Here is a 23,611-nt window from a genome sequence, read left to right as displayed (position 1 = left end):
CTCCAAGGGACATTGCTCTCAAACAGGCAGCAACAGATCTGATGTTTTCCTTAGTCACGGATAACTTTCTTTCTGGTGTCGTAATTAGTGAGTTTTTTTAAACAAACAAACAAAATAAATAAAATAATTCAAATTTTTGAATAAATTTAAATTAGATTGACTTTTCACAGTTTCATTTCACTCAGTCTCATAATAAGTGCCAAATAAATAATTTTTCCTGTAGACAAATAATTCCTACTTGTAGCCTATTACATGTTCTATTTTATATGTTATTGTGTTGTCTGCTACCACCACTGGTATATGTGAGAAGTACAGCTAGGTTTTAAAATTATAGTTTCAAATTTACATTCTGAATGAGGTTTCCTTTTTTATTAAAAGAAAAACTGCTTTGATTTTCTTTATATTCCTTACTCCACTCTTACTATATTGTAGACTTAACAACATGAGCTAAAAAGAATTTCACTAAAACTAAGATCTTAAACATTCAATAAAACTAGGAAAAGTGTTAATAGAAGAGGATAAACTTTAATGGCTTGGAAAATGGTATACCTTTTCTCCTTTTTGTTCATAAAAGGAAAACTGAAAGGCTTCATACTTTAATAAATCTACACTACAGTCATCTCTCCATTATCCTTGGATATATTATTACTTTTGCATTGTATCTATAGCAAACCTTTCTTTCCAATTTCACAATTAGTACTTGCTTTGTTGGCAGCTCAGCATTTCTATGCATTTTTAATTTGCATGCAGCCTGAAGCTCAGTCTTCCAACTTTGAACTCACCCCAATTGCAGGGAAGGTTTGAAAGACAGCTTTACCAAAGGGACTGTATTCCCAGTGGAGAGTGAGTTACAAGACAATGCTGAGTTTAAGGGGTCTAATTTGGGAAACTAGATAGCTCCCCAGCTGTACCATGATGGCTCTTGATAGTGTGGGGTGATTTCCTTACTATAATAATATTAACCCATTTTTAAGTACATAATAAAACTCATACAGAAGCTGCATCTGTGTGATTTAAATTTTTTTCCTGATATTTTAGTAGACATGTTCCCTGATATGAATAACTGAAAGTTAAGTATTACAAAAAAAAAGTTTTAAAATTCTAATACCTCAGTCCTGTTGTCAGGGAATAAGTCCTATTGCCTTCTCAGTAACTTTATGATATTTGAGTGTTTTTACAAACTACACAACTCTTTTGGAGTAGGAATTGGTATATTTTATGTCTGTTTTCTTCAGGGAAATTTGATTGGGAGCTAGCCCTATAATGCTGTCTTCACCACGACCTATATGGGAAAATATGTGACCATCTCTATTTTAGTAATGCCAAAGTCCTCTTAATTATTTATCCTGTGTAGTATTGAGGAACACAGTTTGTGACAGCACTATACTCAAACCTACTAAGGTCATGTCAAGAGGCCTTATAAAACTGAAAACAAATAGAGGAAAAATTGTGCCTTTCAGATAGAATTTTGCAATTATCAGATCTCTTTCTTTCCAGCTTAATTATTAAGCTTCAAGTGGTTTTTTTTCAGTTCTAAACATTCAAGCAGTTTTGAGTGTGATATATGTTTTTTATCTTGAAAAGGATTAGGAGCATTTGGGAGTTTCTGGAAAGAGCAGAAAATATAATTTGACCTAGAACATGCTTTTATATATAAAATTAAAGCCTATAGAATGATTTCAGAAGTATGTTGTTACATTTCATAATTTGAAAAATTTATTAATCGACTTTTGGACTACTGATATGCTCAATTAGATACTAATTCTTACAGTGGTATCAGGTTTTATTTTTAATTTGTTGCCATATATAACACATATTCTGATAGGCATTTTATTTTTTTCTCATTCAATGCCTAAATTATAAAGAAAATAGTCCATATTTTGAAGAATAGAAGTTGCAGGGCTGATCAAATAGAGGTGGGTCATTTATCCCAGTTTTCTGTCTGGGAAAATTCCAAGAGTATACTCCAAATGTACAGAGCTAGATTTTTTAAGTGGTTATTTGTATAGTTGGTATACAATAAGTTTGTCTGCTTGGATTTGTAATGTAGTTTAACAGTTAAGGAAAATTAAAATTTTTTTTAATTCAGTGTGCAATCTACTTCTTTTGGGTCCCCCCCAGTTCACTTTACTATCTTGTTAAGATCAACAAACTTTCCTAATTTAGTCTACTTTAATTCCTTAGATTCATCAGTTTTCTTTCACGTTAATAACTGCTTTGGGCAAAGTTTAGTATTTCTAAATCAAATTGGCCTTGTTGTAGAAGAAGCAAAATAGAAAGGATGGGGTATTAGGGGTATTATCGTTATAAATATTCTGAGTGTGTGCACTTTGAGTGAAGTGGAGAATTTGCAATGTTGTCAGTCAGTATTGTCCTCTGCAGTCTTTGATCCTGGTCCTAAATGTGAATGTTCTATACACTTTGAACCCAGAGATGAGCCAAAAGAATGTTTGACTACAAAATGTGTGACCAAATAATATTGAAATTCTCTAAATGGGCTAGAGACCAGCTATACTAAGAATGCATTTCTCATTTATATGACCTATGTGTATGTCCATATCATACAGGACTTACTGCCTGAAAGACCTCAGTTCTATCTTGAGTCATCTCTAGTTGGTAGATAGGCTTGAAAAGATGTTTGTTGGCCTTTCCATCTTTATTTGCAAATGCATGCTGTTAGTACCAGAGGCAAATTTGAGTTCATGACAAACTGAACATAAGCTTTTTTTTTTTTTTGTAAAGGCTGTAGACGTTAGTATCTGTGGATGTTTGGGACACTAATCAATGTTAGAATAGAAAGGAAGTTCCTAGTAGATAAGAGGGGTCCTTTTAGGTTACCCACAAACAACAGAGCTACAGAACTATTCTACCAAGAGCAATTCACCAAGTTTACTTCCCTTAAGTTTCATTGTATCCATACTGACTTTTACAATGCCTTATGAATTAGAAGCAACAGGAAAAGCATTACTGACCCCTTCTAGTTTATATCTCATGGAATAACAGATAATGAGTATTATTTCAGTTAGATGAAAAAAGGGAATCTTCTCTTTGCTCTTCTGCTACAATTCTACCATCATAATTTCACCTTAGAGAATTTCCTTGTGATTGTGATGGATGTGATATAATAAACATGTTGAAAAATTCTAAGGCTATCAAAATACTGAATTCATGATAGGTAATTAATACTGGAGTGCATCTGCATGGGTGCTGAGGTGTCTGTGTTTGCATTAGGTCTATGTGTTCTGTGCTCTGAGCGATGTTGTCATAGTGCTGTGTGTAAACTGTGCTGTGTCAGGAATTGGGGGATTGGATGGGCTCTCTAATGTGGATACTATTTATGTTAAATTGTAAATGATGATGTAGTATGGGATACTGTGATATTTTAAGTGATCATTGCCTTTTCTGCTGTACAATATGACCCTTCTCATCTCTCTCATTCATTTTGCATGCCTCTGCTCACTTCTGTACAGCCACAGTTGAGGCTATTGAGGCTGAAAAAGGTACGATCAGAGTCCTTGCGCTGGGCAGAGATCTGTGGTGTGTGGGTGGGCATCAGAGAATGTCCTGTGGGTGTGTTTTACTCCTAGTTTGCACAGCCCAAGGTGAATCAGACTCACTGACTCATTGAGTTTGATAGTCACATTCCTCTTTTTTTTTTTCTTTTGTTTTTGTTTTTGTTTTTTAAATCACAAGGACCAATTTCCACAGTGACAATCTGGTTTTTCCCTTTTCTAGTATATTGTGCAACCAGCATTGACTTGTTCCTGAATTCTTTAGAGTGCAGCATGTTATGCTATAATATTGTAGCATTTGAGGTTGCAAAGAAAGCTCTGTTCCACATTTTGCATGATTCTGTGCTATTCAGATCATTTTTTTCCTAAGTGAAACCCCCTCTAGGTATAGGTTTGAGTTAGTTTTTACTGATTTTCAGTAATTTACCTGAGACTGCAGGAGTTGTCACTATGATTTTTATTTTATTTATTTATTTATTTATTTATTTATTTATTTATTTATTTATTGCTGTTTGGCCTAGTGTTTGCTGATAATATTATACTCATGTACATCATATGTTGGCTTGATGTTACACATTATTTAATGCTTTACTGCCCAACCATTTATTTGGTTCACTTGCACAGACTCAGAATCCCAAAGATTGCACATGTTAAAACAACCAGATTATAACCAGTGGTATGGAAATCTTTTGTATGCACATTTTAATAGTGGAAAATGCATCATTCCAGATGAAGTAAATGAGAAATTACAACAATTGGAGGAGGATTGCTACTTATTTTGATTTGGGTTTCCAAAGAACATGCAGTGAATGGCTATTGAATTAAGGAAAACATTTCCTAAAATCTGAAACTATGAATACTTTTTGCTATCAGCCAAACACAGACCTAACTCCTGGAGGCATTTCCCCACCTTTTTCATTTCATTCTGGTGCTGATGGGGTGATGATACCTTGACCTCCAAGATAGTTCTGATCTGCTAAATTTTAACTTAACTTTACTTACCTCTTTCTCCTCCCAAGCTCTTGGTACAGATTTGTATGTCAAGGATAACCTTGTTTAGCCTCCTCACTTGCCCCTACTCTTGTTGCTGCCTTACTGTGATAGTCACTGGTGATTTTAGGGTCTGAGGTAGGAGATAATTGGTATAATAGAAGTCAGACTGAGACCCTGAGACCATTGCCTGTTTGTTAATTTTGGGGTCAGAGAAGAGTTATTTTTGTGCGTTCTTTTATAAAGGCTATGCTAACACTATGAAGCGATCATGTTTATATTTAGGTTTAAACATTTCACATTTTAAGGGGAAGTCTGGAATGGGGATAAGGTTCAGTTAAAGTAAGATTTAAATGTTGCTACATACAGCTAATTTCTTTCTTCTTAAAAATCATTAATTATGTTTTTGAAATCTCAGAAATGTTTTTCAATTACTGACTTATCAAATTTGCATTTTGTTAAGCAATACGAGGATTCTCTCCACCACATAGAATCTGCAGTTTTGAAGAGGCAAAGGGTTTGGATAGGATCAATGAGAGAATGCCACCCCGGAAAGATGCTGTACAGCAAGATGGTTTCAATTCTCTGAACACCGCACATGCCACTGAGAACCACGGGACTGGCAACCATAGTGCCCAGTGACCCACGGCTTCCCAGGGACTCTCACATCTCGGGCCCCAAATGGACAGATCACCCCCAGGATCTGGAGGGGTCGGCCAAGCTGACTGTAAATGTCACAGTCCCTCTGGAGAAACCATTGTGCTTTTGAGACCCCAGCCCCCTTCCTGGATGGAGGCTTGAGGGCCCTGGGACATGCTGTACTATCTGATAAGATTGGGTCATCGCTGCCAAGGTGGAGAGCAGTGAGCAAGGGGCTTGGGGCAATTTCCAGTGGAGGGCAACTACACCTCCATTTATGCTTGTGGTTCACACATTTAAGTTTACAAATGAGATTTCTTTTTCCCCTCAGTAGAATTAGATTTTGTTTTTTAACCATGACTTCAAATGCAATCCTAAGAGCTAATGTGGACTTTTTTTTCTCATGAAATGTCTTTAAAGGATGAATTAGCATGGTCTTAAAATACATTTCTGAGGTTGCTAAGCTGTATTTTGAATTATGGGCAAAATGCTGAGAAACCCAGTTGGCATTTAAACAAAATGCTGACCTCAGGTCTATAGTTCTTAAATGTGGCTAATTCTGTAATATAGTCTTGGTATTTTTCAATTATGAATGCATAACCTATTTCTAGGCAGACTCTCTTACTTGAACACAAATCCAAAAACTAATTTAGAATCTTTTTTGCCCAGATCTTTTGAAATTTACACCCCAGAGATTTAAGAAGAAAACCTCTAAATTTCAAAATTATGAAGAATTACAGAATTACTCATTTAAGGTACTTTAAAAGAAGTTTGTACATTGTCAACGTAAATTTTACTTCAAATCATGTCTGTAAAACTTGACGTATTTTGTGTATGCATGTTTTCATTTTGCAAATATTTAATATATAGACCTATGATGTACAGGTACGACATGTATAGGTTACCTAGATGTTATGAGAAATTTTAGTTTATTGTGAGTACTCAAGTTGCTTAAATAGCCACCAGGGTGATTTGCTGCTGGCTTTCTATCATTTTTATGTTTTGATGCAAAGGAAATTTTAAAAATGTTCTGGAAGTGTTTTTGATTAAGCAATGCAGCATAGAAGCAATGGTTCTGTTCAATCATTCAGATGTTAGTGGAAGCATAAAAGTCAAGATTGCATGTTGAACATTTTCCTTTGATAGTTACAGAACTGCTTGGTTAAACTAAATGGAACCATGTGCTAATTTTTCACAATTATTGACCTGTATTGATTGCCACTGTAGTTTGATATTTCCCTTTACTTTGGTGGCCTGCTTCCCTCATGCCCTGGAATACAACTCAGAGCTCCAGGCAGCGGAACCATCTATTGTTTTGTTTGCCAGAAAGTGCACCCTGTATGGTCTCCTGTCTAAGTTGGAAATATTATGCATGTGCAGGACTATTCGAGTATTTTATAAACAGTAGCACACAATAAATTCCATGCATGGGCCGCTGCTCCTATCTCTGTGTTGGGTTTTATTTGGAAGATGTAGTCTGATTTGACCTCGTGCAAATCAGAAAATTCTGTTAACAGAACTGGTATATAGCCTTCAGAGAAGATTATCTCGTGGATAGTTCATGATAATTTGATGAATTAAATTCTTATCTTCATAAATTTTGCTTTTTTTTTTTAACTTTGGTTACATTTGTCTTACATGAGCATTAGTAATTGAGCACTAGAGGACTTTGGGTGCCTATTATAGGCCTTCTAAATCTTATATTTAAAATCACTATTTCACTTGACTTTTCATTGAAAGAAAATGTTATTATCTAGAATTTTGTTACAGTTGTATTGGGAACTTATTGGGTGTTTTAACAGTAAGAAAAAGGATATTCATGATACTGCATTTTCTTGCCATCATATTCCTTCTTTGCCATAATCAAAATAGTATGGAATTTTGCAAATTGAGGGAAATTAGGATATTGCTTAACATTTTATAATGTAATCATATGGTAACCTTATTACAGTTTTCAACAATAAATATAATGATACACATTAGAAAGCATTAATTTAAATTGAAATGTGTATACTCGCCTAATTTCAGGTAACAAACAGAACTCAAATTGATGATTATTACAGCTTCTAGTTGCTGTATTATCAACTTAACACACATACCAGTCCATGAGCTACCCTTAAAGTTGCTATGCACTGCATACCTTAAAGGTTCTTCTTGATGTTACTGTTTTTATGAAAACTGTGCATCTCTAAATTAAGAGCCTAACTAGAATATCAGGTACCAGGAACTCCACCCTTAGATTCATCACTGGGGGAAATCATGGGTAAACGTACAACATCATTAGCAAACTAGAATTATGGGTTGATAGTAAAAATTAAAAAGAGGAAGAAAGTAAGAGAAAGGAACAGAATTCAGAAAAAGTGGTATACGTTAAGAGTGGTAGAAAAATCACCCAGTGCCTCACCTACCACTTTGTACCTGTTGAATAGGAACCTCTTTCTAGTCTTTCTTCAGAACTATGAATGACAGAAGTATTTTTTTAAGGTTTCACAGTGAACCATGAAAGCATTTTTAAGGCTTTTTAAAAAATGTAACTCATGGGGCACTGGGTATCTCAGTCAGTTAAGCCTCCGACTTTGGCTCAGATCACGATGTCATGGTTTGTGAGTTTGAGCTATGCATTGGGCTCTGTGCTGACAGTGTGGAGCCTGCTTGTGATTCTCTCTCCTTCTCTCTGTCTCTGCCTTTCCCTCCACTTTCTTTCTATCATAAAATAAAAATAAATAAAAAAATAAATGTAATTCATGATGAAAGCAAACTGAAAAGTTCAGATCTTTCTAAATTGTAAATTTAAATGTCTGCCAGAGCTAGTAGCTATGATGGTAAAATATAAATTAATATTCAATATCAGTTTTTTCTTTATTTTGTATTCCTTTGTAGTCAAAGATGACACTCCTGAGTTAGAAAAGACCATCTCTCAGGGTGCCTGGGTGGCTTGGTTAAGCGTCCAACTTTGGCTCAGGTCATGATCTCATGTTTTGTGAGTTTGAGCCCCACGTGGGACTCTGTTGCTGACAGCTCAGAGCCTGGAACCTGCCTCGGATTCTGTATCTCCCTCTCTCTCTGCTCACACTCTGTCTCTGTCTCTGTCTCTGTCTCTCTCTCTCTCTCTCTCTCTCTCTCAAAAATAAATAAACATTAAAAAAATTAAAAGAAAAGACCACCTCTCATTTCTTGTGCCTTCTGGTGTTCAGCTAATATTAACAGAACTCATAACCTTTAAATGTTCTGCCAGTTGATTTGAAATAGACCTGAAACATTTGCTTAAAATTAATTACTCCCATTTTACTCAGGATTTTTGCCTATTGGAACTGATTTTCTTTTGTCCACGGCTGTTCTGAATAATGTCATGTAAATGCATCCTTAACACGTTTCTTCCACCTTATCTGCTTTCAGTTTGCTTCCTATAGTCTGGAGTTCCTTAAGAATCCATTTTCAGGGTGTCTGGGTGGCTCAGTCGGTTGAGCGTCCAGCTCGGCTCTGGTCATGATCTCATGGTTCGTGGGTTCAAGCCCCACATCGGGCTCTGTGCTAACAGTTCAAAGCCTGGAGCCTGCTTCAGATTCTGTCTCCCTGGTCTCTCTCTGCCCTTCCCCTACTTGTGCTGTCTGTCTCTCAAAAATAAACTTAAAAAAAAAAATTTTTTTTTTTTAAGGAATCCATTCTCTGCATCTGTTCATGTATAGATTTTTGATTTACCACATTCCAGGACCTCCCTGCAAGTTGTTCTGTTCCCCAGTTTGATGATCACAGAGGCAGGTAAGTGACATATAGCTGGGGCCAGATGTAAGCAGAAAGTTAGGTCTTGCAGTCATATAGGACCATTGTCCTAATAACTTACGATAGACTCTGGAGCTTGGTAAGTGAAAAGGAGCTAGGAATGTATAATTAAATCCGTTGGATCAGTATTCATTATAGGAAGGAATGAGAAGATGTTTGAATTGATTCTTTTATATTTTCTGTTCCTAGAAGTAGAATGCATTTTTAGTAATATTTTGATTTTGCTTATTTTATTCCTCTTCTTATTCACTCTTTTGAAATAAATGGAGTGTGCCCGATGTGACATTCACTCAGAAAGTACCTTGCTTTCCTTTCAGAGAAAGTGAATTTTACAAATTATTTTTGTTTCCCCTACAATTGATTTTCTTCTATACCATTAAAAGACCATTTCTATTCTTCTTTCTTGGGTATTACATTTGTACTTAATATACAAATTAATTATATTAATCATTGTGTTTGAGCAGTGTTGTTAGGCTAAAAGGGACTTTGGGCTTGGGGTAACTCTTCCTGGGTCTGGATTAACATCCAGAACTCCAGGAGTTCCCACTGCTCTGAGCTAGTGCCTCCCTTTCCAACCAACTAATGACTTCTGAAATAATCCTAGGTGTTTTTTGTTTGTTATTGTTTGTTTGTTTTTCTGCCACTGTGGACTAAGAGCATAAATGCTGCCTTAGTAAGAGAGGTTAAAGAAGCAATAGGTTTCATCTTTCCTTAGCCTGACTGGCCTTTGGTGAGTTTGGGTGTGTTGACAGAATAAATACTGAGCCATCTTGGCAGACAAGGAAGGTCAGAAAGAGAGAAGTCCATGGGCAGGGGGCCAGGTCCCTCCTTGCCTCGTTAGGGAGAATTCAGCGTTGTCTGTCTGGTTGGCAGGGTATACCTAATCACAGAGACGCAGCATTTCAGCAGTTTGCAAAGGAAAGTGATACGAAGGGACAGCTGCAAGTCAGCCACAGCTTAGATCTGAGGAGATCAAGCATTCGCTTCATTTGGAAGAAAGAGAGAAGGAAGGAAGCCTAGGGCTTAGCAGGGTAAGTTCCTTTCCCTTCAAATCATCTGCTTCCTTAGTTTATAGTTGAGTAAAACATTTATCACCCCAAGGAGTGTTAGCACTGATTAAGCATCTGAATGTGCTTAATAATAGTGTTCCTAATGGATTCCTCCTTTTCGCTTTCTCTTTCCTAACTCCTTTTGAGGATCCCCAATGACTAGCATCACTCTCCCCTTTCCCTGCCTCCCCAAAGATGTTTTGTGTTTGCTGGTGAATTAGAGAAAATTACATAGGTCTTCCTGGTCTGGAGATAGTGAGAAGATACTGTGGTAGGTGAAACTTGAGGCTTTTGGTGGTGAGGGAGAAGGATGGGAGACCTGGTCTGGGAATAGGCTAATATTTAGGGAATTTGGAGATGAAGGATAATAGTTTTTCTAGACCATCTAGTTCATGTCTCCTTTTTAGTCCTTGGTGTTGGTGTTTTCTCTTTTATATACAGAGAATAAATTAGAGCCCAAGCCACTGGGGGCAGCTAGAAAAAAGGTATTCCTTGCTAGGTGACATAGACTCTGATCTCTAGAAAATTCTGAAAGCTCATTATATGTAATTCTTTCCAACTTCTCCCTTGTCCTCTATGTTTTTTGCCTTTGTTTCTCTCAGTTCCGTCCCTCCCCTCAAACTTGGAGGATCCTGGGACTCTGTGCAGAAAAGTTAGAGCCAAGGAAGCTGGGTCTGGGCCTGGGGTACACAAACTCAGACATGAGCTTCACCTAGATGCAAATGCAAGGACCTGGCTTCTCATTCCCACCTTCTTACCTTCCTGCCAGAAATTTAGTTAGTTTGTATCATGAGCCCATTCTAGACATAGAGGAAACTCCCAGGGATTTCATCGCCCCACTCCTCCTCAAACTGTGATTCCTTCACTTCCCAGTGAGTTCAGTCAACTTCTAGAGAGCCAAGAGTTAGTCTTCCTTTCAAGAAGGACCTCTTTGGAAAGGCAGATAAGTGAGGCAATACATTTCTTGTCTTAATTGGCTTCCATTGCAGAAGGCTTTTAGTTGAACATCAGGAATATATATTTATTAATCCTGGGATTTAAGACCCTTGACTTATATCAGAACAAAGATAATTTTTCTCCATACCTGTAAAGAAAAGATGAATCCATTCTTTCAAGGTTCAAGAAGGTGTTTTCTTGCCTGAGGAGGCTGGGTAGGTAGAGCAGATGAATGCTTCTAAAGTTGCAATGGTTCTGGAAATGTGATGAGAATGTGTGGTGATTAAAAGTGGAGGGGAGATTCAGGTCACTTGTTGGAAATGGGGTACTCAGGTGTGAAGGCATCCTTTAGTAAAGGGACCCTTAAATCTTAAAATAATCTTCCACCTTCAGGTCTAATTTCTTCTGTATTAGTGAGAATGTAGAATGCAGATGAGCTTAGCTATCTCTGTTCTTTGGACTCTGAAAACATCCATTTATCTGTGGTATGAGGGGAGAGATTACACAAGTGGAATGAAAGGAGGGGAAAAAAAGTACAAAAGAAAATACAAATTAGTTCCCTCATTAACTGAGGACAGCAGTTTGCAAAAAGCCGTGTCATAAGATAATAGCTTTTCTTTTTTTTAAGTTTCAATTTTAATTCCAGTTAGTTACAATGTTATGTTAGTTTCAGGTGTACAGATAATAGATTTTAGTGGATGATTCTGGGAGGTTTTTGTTTGTTCTGCCACCTACACTTCATCTGAATGATGATTCTAGAGTTTTTTTCTAACAAATCTGGTCCAGAAGGAGTAAATGTCAGACTATTTTTGTAACAAAACATGATCCCTGATTTGAACTTTAAAAGTTACCTTATTCATAGTAAAACCAACCACTGTCAGCCTTTTTATCCTCTGCCATTTCCCTGTCCCTGGAGGCAGTTAATTGGAAAGTTAGTATTTAGATTCTCAATCTCTACAGGTACCTTTCTTTTTTATTTTTTAATTGAGGTGAAATTCACAACATAAATTAATCCTTTTAAAGTGAGCAATTAAATGGCATGTCCTACATTCACATGGTTGTGCAACCACCACCTCTATCTGGTTCCAAAACATTTTCATCATCCCAAAAGAAAACCTCATAACCAGGGGTGCCTGGTGGCTCAGCTGGGTAAGTGTCTGACTCTTGATTTTGGCTCAGGTCGTGATCTTACAGTTCCATGGGATTGAACCCCAAGTTGGGCTCTGCACTGACAGAGCCTGCTTGGGATTCTCTCTCTCCCTCTCTCTGTCCCTCCCCTACTTGAGTGCATGCTCTCTTATGCTCTCTTATGCTCTCTCTCTTTTTCGAAATAAATGAACTTAAAAAAAAAAAAAAAAGGAAACCCCATAACCATTTAGCAGTTACTCCCCATTCCTCTTCCACCCTGTCCCTGGCAACCAGGAGTTGATTTCTGTTTGTGGGTTTACCTTTCCTCGATATTTCATATAAATGAAATCCTATAACGTGACCTTTTGACTTCTTTCAGTTAGCATAATGCTTTTGAGGTTCATCCACATTGTAGCACATTATCAGTACTTCATTTCTTTTTATGGTGTCATATCTAAGAAATTGCCAAATCCATATTATGACCTTTTCCCTTTGTGTTCTTCTAAGACTTTATAGTTTTAGTTCTTAATGTTTATGTTGTTATAGTCAAACTCAAATCATTCTATTTCATTAATTTCTAGAGTGTTCCCATCTACATTTCTATGCTCATGCTCTTCTCTGTGCTAAGAATTCCTTTTTTTATCTCATGTATTCAAAGAATTACCATCGGTCTATTTTGACTGCTACCTGCTTTATAAAGTCTTCCTACAGCTAACCAACTAAAGAGACTCTTCTGATTTCCCACTAGTGCTTTCGTTTCACTTACAGTATTTATATACTGCCTTATGTTATGATTTACATTTGATCCCTCTACAGGACATCTAGATGTTGAGTATATTTTTCATATTTGTTTCCATTATTTTATGAGTGATTATATATGTTTAGCAATAAATACTTGTTGAGTGAATGCATGTTTTTATTTTTCCCAATATAGTTCCTTTTGTTTACTCAACAATTGTAGAAGGAATGGGAGAAGATAAGCCAAGAAAGGAGAATATCACAGAGTTCCTGCTAGGTAGTGGGTGGGTGCAGGATCAGTTCTACTTCAAAACTCGCCTCTTTAGGAAAGTTTCTTCATAATTTTTTATAAGCTTTGACTATATAACTCTTAGCATTGTGATGCTGATTTTGTGTTGCGTTTAATTTCTTCCTCTGGGTCTATTGCTTACAACTGTGATGATAGGTTTTCTAAAATGAATGTTTTATTTCCCCAACTAAGTGAAATTGACTAATTCTCCACTTAGCTGGTAGTTTTGGACAACCAAAACTTTTGTTTGCTTTTTTCTCTCTTTTGATTTTTCTTCTCTCTTTTTGAAATCAAGAGTCAGACACTTACCCAACTGAGCCACCAGAGGCACCTCTGGTTATGAGGTTTTCTTTTGGGATGATGAAAATGTTTTGGAACTAGATAGACGTGGTGGTTGCACAACCATGTGAATGTAGGACATGCCATATTATTGCTCACTTTAAAAGGATTTTTGATTTTTTAAAAGGATTATACGAATAATATATAAATATATTCTAACTATTCAAGAGTCAAATATCACAGATAGGTCTAAAGTTCCTTTTGATTAACCCAGTTCCTGTCCCATTACTTCTTTCCGTCCTCAGTGTTAATCACTGTTACTGGTTTTACATGAGACCTGGCAGACCTTTTCGTGTGCATTTCCTTACATATGTATTTAAATTTTATATAGAACTTAATATGTAACACATATATGTATAATTATGTTCATATATAATTATTTCCCTGCTGTTTTTTTATAATCGCCTATGGTGATCAATAATCAGTAGATACCAAATAAGTCTTACGGATACCTAGGTCTGAGAGACTAGAATGAGAAGTGAAAGGTCAAACATATGAAAACACATCATATGTGACCAACTTGCAAAGTTTCATTCCATATCTGTTCTGTGTATAGTCCCCAGGTATCAGTGGACAGCCATGGCTCCAAGATCTCGGAAGCGAAGGCACAAGAAACCCCCTTCATCAGTGGCTCCCATGGTTGTGACCCCATCCACAGTTGTGACCCCTGTGCCTCTGACCCTCTCAAAACCTGACCCTAGCATTGATGCGCTTGGCTTCTTCTCCTTGGAAAATAATGTTCCTGGCCTATCTCAGCTAATCCTTCAAAAGCTAAGCATGAAAAGCTATGAAGAATACAAGTGAGTGACTCGCTCTATGGAAGAATAATATCTCTAGTAGAACTGATTTTGGAAGGCAAAGAGGGAATATAGCTTGGAGAATATAGGGCATTTACAATGAGGGAGTCTCTCATCCTGACTTCTGTAAGCTTTATTACTATAGAAGAAATATAATTTGCTTATGTGAGAAATAGTGGGAGCAGATGGAAATATATTGGAGGCAAGGTATAGGTCATGAAAGATTTTGGAGATAACTCTTTTTCCTATTGCCACTTATTCACTGTGCCATTTCTGCAGGTTGGTGCTAGATGGGGGTGCTTCTGTATCAGGCTTTGGATTTCGATGCCCTCAAGAAATGTTCCAGAAGATGGAGGACACATTCCGATTCTGTGCTCACTGTAGAGCTCTCCCTAGTGGTCTTTCAGACTCCAAGGTCTTACGGCAGTGCAAAAGGTGACTAGTTGGGGGCTAAATGGAGAGTCATCCAGAAATGATCCTATTCTAAGACTTCCTTGCAGGAGGAAAGGTCTAAGAGTTTTCAAAGTAACTTAAGGCCCACTCATTTTGTGTGATCCAGGCCACAGAAAGATTAGAAAAGGATTGGGCTCCTCCTTATTTTGGGTATTATGGGGAGGTCAGACAGATTATGGTACAATAGTCCCCCCACCGCCACCTGCAGTTTGCTTTCTGTGGTTTCACTTATCCATGGTCAACCACGGTCTGGGAGCAGATGATCCTCCTCTGACTATTGTCAAAAAGTCATTAGTAGTGTAATGCTGTGTTGCAGTGCTTATGTCATTCATCTCACTTCATCTCATCATGTAGGCATTTTATCATCTCACATTATCACAAGAAGAAGGGTGAGTAGAATACAGTAAGATCTTTTGAGAGAGAGACCACTTTCGTATAACATTATAGTATATTATAATTGTCTTATTGTTAATCTCTTACTGTGCCTAATTTATAAATTTTATCATAGATACATATGTATGTATGTATGTATGTATGTATAGGAGGAAACAGTATATACAGGGTTTAGGTCATCTGTGAGTTCAGTATCCATTGGGGATCTTGGAACATATTCCCTTTGGATAAGGGGGGACGACTGTATAATCTTCTTTACCTCCCTCCTCTTGAGTATGCAAGGTATAAGATCATTATCTCTTCTGGGGAGTTGAGCCATACCTGTGATAATAGGGCAGCTGCAAACTCCTGTTATTTATTTTTTCTGTAAGTGATGTAAAAAGTGAGTTGTTCCAGATATAGACTGAGGTGTCACTCTAACCCAAGAGAATAATTACATTCCTAGTCTCTCATGCCTCCCCTCCCAAATATAATCTCCAAATTTAGTGCATCAGTTGTCACTCCTCTCCTTACCTTCCTTATCCAGTGATCTTTCTTCCTAGGTGCAGGAATATCAGTTCCCTTTCCCTGACATACCTTTGAGGTATAGGAACATCTGTTTCTGGGGCTCATTCTTTCAGGTGCAGAAATGTGTATTACTGTGGTCCAGAGTGCCAGAGGTCAGACTGGCCAGCACACAGGAAGGTTTGTCAAGAGCTGCGTCTTGTAGCTGTGGACCGTCTCATGGAATGGCTCCTAGTCACAGGTGAAGTGATAGTGTTGGAGAACTCTGACATAGTGGTCATAATTGGTTGTACTTGGAGAGGGAGATGAAAGCATGTTGTTAGAAGGAAAAAATGAGAAACTGAGTGGGGCACTCCTGGTCACAAGTTGGAAGAGTACACTTGGAAAGAATATTGAAGCCAGGAAAGGATTATGTCATTCTTATTTCTTCTTTCCTACAGGTGCTTTTGTCCTACCTTCAGGGCCTTGGCCATGCCTGGCTGAAGCTGTACAGGGCTGGGATACCTGGTTTTCTATGCGGCATTTACAGCTAGATGCTACACTGGATGCTGTGCTAGGTAGTCATGCCATGACCACCCTGTGGGCCAGCGTAGGACGGCCAAGGCCAGACCCAGATGTCTTGCAGGGCTCTTTGAAGCGGCTGCTGACAGATGCCCTCTCACGACCCTTGACACTGGGCCTTGGGCTTCGGGCCTTGGGGATAAATGTTGGGAAGATTGGGGGAAGCACAGTGCATGTGGTTGGTGCTTCCCACGTGGAGACATTCCTCACTCGCCCTGAGGACTATGATGAGCTTGGCTACATGTTTCCTGGACACCTTGGCCTCCGTGTGATCATGGTGGGTATAGACGTATCTGCTGGCTTTACACAGAACCCCTCAACTCCCATCCTGGAACCTGGCACAGTTCAGCTTAGTGGCCATAGAGGCCTCTATCATGACTTCTGGGAGGAGGAGGTAGAGACTGGGCGGATAGCCCATCCAGATTTGGTGGTGACATTCCATCCAGGTAAGAATCATTTAGGGGAATACTGGGTGGCTTTTCTGGGAATTTTCTATCCTGACTCTTGTATCTTCTATATTTGGAATCCCATTCATTTGGTCAGGTTAAACACAATATGATGACAACTTTGGTTGATCATTAGCCATTTGTGCTGTGCCCGGGTTCAGAATTTTCCACTGAAGAACCTGGGGTAGATGATGATGGTAAATGAGCATTGGAGGTGAGCAAGGTGAGGAGAAAGGTGAACACAATTAAAAAAAAAAAAAAAAAAAAGTATCTTGCTTAGGCCCTACTTCAGCCTTTCCCCTCTCTATATCCATTTCTATTTTTGTTGTTTTTTCCATAGGTTTCCATGCTTCCCCAGACTTAATGGAGGCTTGGCTGCCCACCCTCTTGCTACTTCGTGATTATGAGATCCCTACATTGATCACTGTTTACAGGTTTCAACTTCCTCCTATTTTTTTTTTTTTAATTTTTTTTTTTCAACGTTTATTTATTTTTGGGACAGAGAGAGACAGAGCATGAACGGGGGAGAGGCAGAGAGAGAGGGAGACACAGAATCGGAAACACGCTCCAGGCTCTGAGCCATCAGCCCAGAGCCTGACGCGGGGCTCGAACTCACGGACTGCGAGATCGTGACCTGGCTGAAGTCAGACGCTTAACCGACTGCGCCACCCAGGCGCCCCTAACTTCCTCCTATTTTTGATACATCCCTGACTCACTCAACACCTCTCTTTAAATTTTTAATGTTTATTATTCATTTTTGACAGAGAGAGAGAGACAGAGCGTGAGAGGGGGGGAGGGGCAGAGAGAGAGGGAGACACAGAGTCCGAAGCAGGCTCCAGGCTCTGAGCTCTGAGCTGTCAGCACAGAGCCCGATGTGGGGCTTGAATTCACGAACCGTGAGATCATGACCTGAGCGAAAGTCAGATGCTTAACCGACTGAGCCACCCAGGCACCCCTCAACACCTCTCTTTATATAGATGAGCTCATTTCTCTCCCCTTTGCTCATCTTCTATCTTCTGGTGAGGATTTTCTTCCTTTCCACACTTGGCTTTCTAATCCCCTTAGAACCAAGTCCTATGCTAGTTAATCAGGTGATTAGTGAGACATTTGGTAGGAAGGGATATCCCCTCGGCTAAACCAGCCTTAGGTAATTTTGGGGATTAATGAGTACAGAAGCATCAAGTTCTGAGAAATTTCTCTCCTATGTTTCTCATAATTAGCATAGCATTTTATTATTCTTATTATTTTTTTTATCTGTCTCCCATAGCCATCAGGAATTGGCAGCCTCATTACAGATTCTGGTGGACTTGGATACAAACATCACCGCCTATGGAGCTAACCCTTTTGCATCCCTCAAACCTGAACAGGTCTATTCCAACCCCAACAAGCAGCCAGTATACTGCAATGCCTATTATATCATCTTTCTTGGAAGTTCCTGCCAGTTGGATAGGAGGCAACTGGAAGAAAAAGTAGATGGTGGAGTTTAAATAGCTGACCCAGATCCTGCCTGGATTTCTAGAAAATGGGGAGGTTGTAATGAAATTACTCTGCTGATGTCAGGTTGTTGCTGACTTTGAAATCCACTATGTCCTAAACCTCATTCACTTGTCCAGGTAAAGATTCTCAGCTGAATGGGAGTTCTGTGTGATGTGACTCATTTCTAAGAGGTTAGCCATAAATAGCTTCTAGAGACAGGATTCTAGATTTAATACATGGCAAGAGGCCCTGGTATGTCTTTCCAGCCTAGAATTCCTAACAGTTCCCTTTGTGAGAAAGTTTTACCTTGAATCAGATGGTGTAAAGGAGAAGAATGACACCTTATTCTTTTGGAAAAGACTTTCTTGTTACCCAGAAATCTTGGCTAAAAAATGGAGAGGTGTTAACGACTTGAAGTGGTACACGAATGGGCAAGTCAGAGAAGCGGTTGGGAACGTGGGAGAAGTTGTGAGGATTGGTATGTTGTTCGATTTCCTGGCTTTTTCTAGATAAATATCTTAGTTTCTTCTTTTCTATTGGGCTCTTCTCACCCTAGAGTAGCTTTTTGCTTGGTGTTATATTTAAATATCCCAGGGTATCTCAGGCTTTAGTTGAATGTACTGGAGTTATTTGTTATTACCTAGTCTATACCATAATAAACTCAGTTTGGGGCTTCTTGTTGTATCCTTTTTCCTATTCACTGGCAAGTATTACTTGTCTACTCACAATACCTCAAGACTTGAGGTTTCTCTTTTGCCAAAAGAGTTGTTAACACCAGCTCTCTGGGCCTGCTCCTCTGCCACTTCCCATCTCATGCCATCCGTCTCTTATCACATTCTCAAGATGAGGATTTTCCTTAAATAGTCATTCCTACGACCTTGCCATGACCTCAGCCTCCCACCCCCAGCCCTAACACATGCATATACATTCTTATTGCCCACTCTGCGAGGGGTAATATTAGAATTCACATATTCATTCAAAGTATGAAGTTAGTACCTACCGTGTGAAAGGTACTGCATTACAGCTTTGGAGAGTTACAAAGGTGAATGAGAGATGGACCTTATTTTTAACCTAGGAAGTGAAGTAATACATATACATAGATAATCTCTATTATAAGATGTGATACGGAATAAGAACCATGAGAGAGGCCTGTACTCCTAAGGTAATAGAGTGAAAAGAGAGATCACTAAGTGAATAGTGAAGCTCTTGTGAAGTAGAATTTTATTAAACAAATGGAGGGCAGGTCATTTCAGATGGAAGGAATAAGAGTTAAGCAGAAAAGAATAGGAGATATTTTAGGGTACATTGGGGGATTAGTATAAATTTAGTCTGGAAGGTATATTGAGACCAGATTATAGAAGGAGCATTGCTTACTGGTCAGTTTTAGATTTACATAGATCTGAGTATGAATCCTGGAGCAACTACCAAATATGTTTGTGTCTGTGGGAAAGCTAAACTTCTCTAAGTTTCCTTAATTTCCTCATCTGTAAAATTGGGATGATGCCTAGTATTAAGTTACATTAAGAGTTAAATGAAAATGTTTACAAAATTGGAAGACTCACACATTCCAATTGCAAAATTCTACAAAGCAGTAGTAATCAAGACAGTGTAGTACTGGCCTAGGATAGATATATGGATCAATGAAAAAGAATTGAGAAGCAAGAAATTCTTAACATTTATGATCAATTGATTTTTGACAAGAGTGACAAAATAATCCAATGGGAAAAGAACAGACTTTTTAACAGACAGTGCTGGAACAACTGGATTCCACATGCAGAAGAATGAAGTTGGACGCCCCCTCCACACACACACAACATAAAAAAATTAACTCAAATTGTATCGAAGATGTAAATCACTAAAACTGTACAATTCTTAGAAAAAAACATAGGGGTAAATCTTAATGAAGTTGGATTGAGCAATGGTTTCTTAAATATGACACCAAACGTATAACCGACCAAAATAAAAATAGATAAATTGGACTTTATTAAAATTAAAAACTAGTGAAAAAGGCACCATCAAAAAAGTCTAAAGAATGGGAGAAAATATTCATAAATCATATATCTGATAATGGACTAATATCCAGAATATATATAAAGAAACGTTACAACTCAATAAAAGAACAAATAACCCAATTAAAAAATGGGCAGGGGCACCTAGGTGGCTCAGTGGGTTAAGTGTCTGACTTTGGCTCAGGTCATGATCTCACGGTTCATGAGTTTGAGCCCTGCTTTGGGCTCTCTGCTATCAGCGTGGAGCCTGCTTTGGGTCCCCAGTCTCCCTCTCTTTCTGCCCCTCCCCTCCCCTGCCTTTCTCTCTCTCTCTCTCTCTCTCTCTCTCTCCCTCCCCCCCTCAAAAAATTTTTTTAAAAAAATGGACCAAAAAATGGACAAATGATCCAAATAAATATTTCTCCAAAGAATATATACAAATGATCTGTAAACACATGAAAATATGCTTAACATCTTTAGTTATCAGGAAATACAAGTCAAAACCATAATGAAATGGCACTTCATCCACTAGAATGGCAGTAATAAAAAAGAAAAATAACAAGTATTGTGATGTAGAGAAATTGTAACCCTTATACACTTATGGTGGGGATACAAAATGGTGCAGCTATTTTGGAAAACAGTCTGGCAGTAACTCCCCAAGAAGTTAAATTTTGAGTTACCATTTGATCCTGTAATTCTGCTCCTTGGTATGTACCCATGAGAAATGAAACCATGTATACAAACTGCCATAGCAGCATTACTCATAATAGCCAAAAGATAAAAATCCAAATGTCCATCAATTTATGAATGGGTAAATAAAATGTGTGTCCATGTAATGAAATGTTTGGGCTTAGAAAGGAATGAAGTACTTATTCATGCTACAATGTAGATGAACCTTGAAAACATGTTCATTGATGTTCATGTTAAGTGAAAGTCACAAAGACCGTATGGTATGTGAGTGCATTTATAAGAAATGTCTAGAGTAGTCAAATCTATGAAGACAAAGTAGATTAGTGGCAGCATACAGATGAGCAGGATGAGGGTATCGGGGTAATGGCTAAAAGGTATGGATTTTATTTTGCGGGTGATATAAATGTTCTAAAATTGATTGTGGTGATGGTACAGCTCTGCGAATATATTAGAAACCATTGAATTGGACACTTTACATGAGCGAATTATATCTTCATAAAGCTGTTACCAAAAGCATTTTTTTAATCTTAGAGAATATAAAAAATTTGTTAAGTGCTTAACACAATGCCCTAGCACATGGTTCATACTTAATAAATGGTAGCCATTGTTGAATCCATACCACTTTAATTTTACACAGTAACAAACAGATTGAGTTAGCAATACTGTATGAGTACTGATTTGACAAGGAAAAACCAGTTGGATACATCATGAGAGGAGATAACGCAGGTGCCAGCTGAGGTGATAGTAGGCATGGAAAGGAAGAGGTAATTTCTAACAAGTAAATAGTGACATTTTATAGATAAAGCATGAAAGTAAAATCTATAGGGTTTGGTTACTGATGGTGATGGATGAAGTGTGTTATGTCTATCAGAATCACCTCAGGAGACAGAAACCACACAGTAATAAATGAGACAAAAATTTCCAACTTACTAGCTGGTGGTGATAGTGCATAAAAGTCTAAATGCCTAGCTTCATACTAAATGCTGAGAAATCTAAAATGGCTTCTGCCCTTAGAGTGTTTACAGTTTAATAGAAGACTGACATAAACAAGAGCAATATAATAGAGTTGTATTTTCTAACTCAGCAAATGAAATGAAAAAAAATTGCATTTTAAAAAATGTATTTACTTTGAGAAAGTGAGCAAGCAAGTGTGCATGCTAGCGGGGGAGGGACAGAGAGCAAGGGAGAGAGAGAGAGAATTCTAAGCAGACTCCATGCTGGTCAGAGTGAGCCTGGCACGGTGCTTGATTGCATGAAGGGTGAGATCATGACCTGAGCTGAAATCAAGAGTTGGACACTCAACCAACTGAGCCTCCCAGGAGCCTCCCAAATTTGCATTTTTAAAACTGTATTGAAAATCCCTTAGAATAGCACTACATTGGATTCTGCCTCATCCTCATCTCAGCAGGTCTATCAGAGCCATTTTTTCCTCTAGTTTTGGACATTAATCTCTGCTTATTTGATCACCAGATCAAATGTTGGCTTGGGTTTGGAGAGCCCTGTTGTAGTCAAATATTTATTGAACATGTATTACTAGACTCTAGAGATATTCCTATTCTCAATGAGCTTACATTCTAGTAGGGAGGGCAAACGATAGACATACAAAATTTCAGATTCTTTTAAGTCATACAAAGAAAATATAACAGTGGGTAACTGATGGTGGTGTTGGTGGCAATGGTGACTACTAATGCCACAATGTTCAGGGAATACCCACCTCTCTGAGGAGATGGATGACATTTGAGATGATGCAGTGGAGAACATTCCTAGTAGAAGCAATAAGTGTGAAGATCGTAAGAATCTCTGATGTGTTTGTGCACAAACCTGGTATGTTTTCCTGGACATAAGGCCACTTTGACCAGAGTTTAATGATTGAGAAAGAAGTTGAAGACGGATGAGATCAGAGAGGTAGGCAGGGGCCAGACTATATAGGGCGTTTCGGACCATGGCCAAGAGTTCGGGTTTTATAATCAAGGGAATGACATGACCCAATTTATTCTTTAGAAAAAACATTTTAGTTCAAGAGTTTCTTAATCTCAGCACTATTGACTTTTGGGATGGAATAATCCTTTGTTGAAGGGGGCTGCCTAGTACATTGTAGAATGTTTAGTAGTATCCCTGATCTCTACCCATTAGATATTGGTAACACCTTGCCTCCTCTGGTTGTGACAATCAAAAACGTCTCCAGACATTGCCAAATGTCTCCTGGGAGACAAAAATTACTGCTTTAACTGTACAAAAAATTTATTTAAATATTAGACTCTACACAGTGGAATGTTCACATTAGGGGAAGCATACTGGCCCCTATTTCACATGAACTCTGGTCCCTATAATGACCTTCAGAGTTGTTTCATTGTTGCTAATTTTTTTTAAGATTATATTTTTAGGTAATCTCTACACCCAACAGGTTTTGAACTTAAACCCCAAGATCAAGAGTCACTTGCTCTTCCAACTGAGCCAGATGGGGCACTTGTTTTTGTTAAGTTTATGTGGTTGAATACAAGTAAATTACATGCTCATGCTGTGACTCTGCTGTTCAATGTATCACAGTGGACATCTAGATAAGGTCTATTTGGGCACAAAAAAGGGAGTAATTGCTTACCTAAGGGAAAGTAAGGAAAAGGATGAGGTCAGGAAGTTTCTTGAAGCAGGAAGGAGGCATACGATCTTTGAATTGAATCTTAATAGATTAATAATTGTTAAAAGGCAGGTAGTACTTTCTAGGCAGAGGAAGTATGAGGAAGAGCTCTTTGATCCTAGAGGTACTGTGTGTCAGGAAGGAAGGACAAGTTGAAAGGATGAAGTGAGAAATGTGGTAGGGTCTGAACAGGCTATTGGATATTTGGGCTTATAGCTCAGGAAAATGGGCTGTAAGTAGATTTGAAAAATATCCTCTTAGGGTGATA

At 38.2% G+C, this 23,611-nt stretch overlaps 2 protein-coding genes across 10 annotated transcripts in view; both read left to right on the top strand.

Annotated features, from left to right (window-relative positions):
* The window catches only part of PPP3CB (protein phosphatase 3 catalytic subunit beta), a 59,928-nt gene extending 53,343 nt beyond the window's left edge, over positions 1–6,585 (top strand). For 3 of the 5 annotated variants that reach the window (XM_047826239.1, XM_047826238.1, XM_047826242.1), the window contains exons 13-14: positions 3,471–3,500; positions 4,966–6,585. In XM_047826239.1, the coding sequence (XP_047682195.1) occupies positions 3,471–3,500; positions 4,966–5,144 (209 nt within the window). In that variant the 3' untranslated portion in view covers positions 5,145–6,585. The remainder of the gene's footprint in view (positions 1–3,470; positions 3,501–4,965) is intronic. The other 2 variants (XM_047826241.1, XM_047826240.1) reach the window with 1 other exon arrangement.
* MSS51 (MSS51 mitochondrial translational activator) lies at positions 5,761–18,166 on the top strand. 5 transcript variants are annotated; one of them, XM_047826246.1, is made up of 8 exons: positions 5,761–5,896; positions 8,797–8,900; positions 13,957–14,200; positions 14,477–14,632; positions 15,664–15,788; positions 15,988–16,554; positions 16,895–16,988; positions 17,822–18,166. In XM_047826246.1, exons 2-8 carry the CDS (start codon positions 8,885–8,887, stop codon positions 18,039–18,041), a joined length of 1,422 nt encoding a protein of 473 aa, XP_047682202.1. In that variant the 5' UTR covers positions 5,761–5,896; positions 8,797–8,884; the 3' UTR covers positions 18,042–18,166. The 5 variants fall into 5 exon arrangements, 4 of the variants coding, with proteins under 4 accessions (XP_047682202.1, XP_047682205.1, XP_047682203.1 ...); XR_007145487.1 differs by lacking the exon at positions 17,822–18,166 and having other exon boundaries at positions 15,988–16,777; positions 16,895–16,967; XM_047826249.1 differs by lacking the exon at positions 16,895–16,988 and having other exon boundaries at positions 17,822–18,161.
* Positions 18,167–23,611: the final 5,445 nt, after the last annotated feature.

The sequence above is a fragment of the Prionailurus viverrinus genome, chromosome D2 (genome assembly GCF_022837055.1).
Source record: "Prionailurus viverrinus isolate Anna chromosome D2, UM_Priviv_1.0, whole genome shotgun sequence".
NCBI classification, from domain to species: domain Eukaryota; kingdom Metazoa; phylum Chordata; class Mammalia; order Carnivora; family Felidae; genus Prionailurus; species Prionailurus viverrinus.
Note: the sequence above shows the minus strand (reverse complement) of the source record. Positions and strands in the feature narration are given on the sequence as shown.

Coding starts and splice junctions, on each gene's coding strand:
- MSS51 (XM_047826246.1), top strand. Junction 14,201..14,476: donor AAAAGCTATGAAGAATACAA/GTGAGTGACTCG, acceptor CCATTTCTGCAG/GTTGGTGCTAGATGGGGGTG. Junction 16,989..17,821: donor ACATTGATCACTGTTTACAG/GTTTCAACTTCC, acceptor TGTCTCCCATAG/CCATCAGGAATTGGCAGCCT.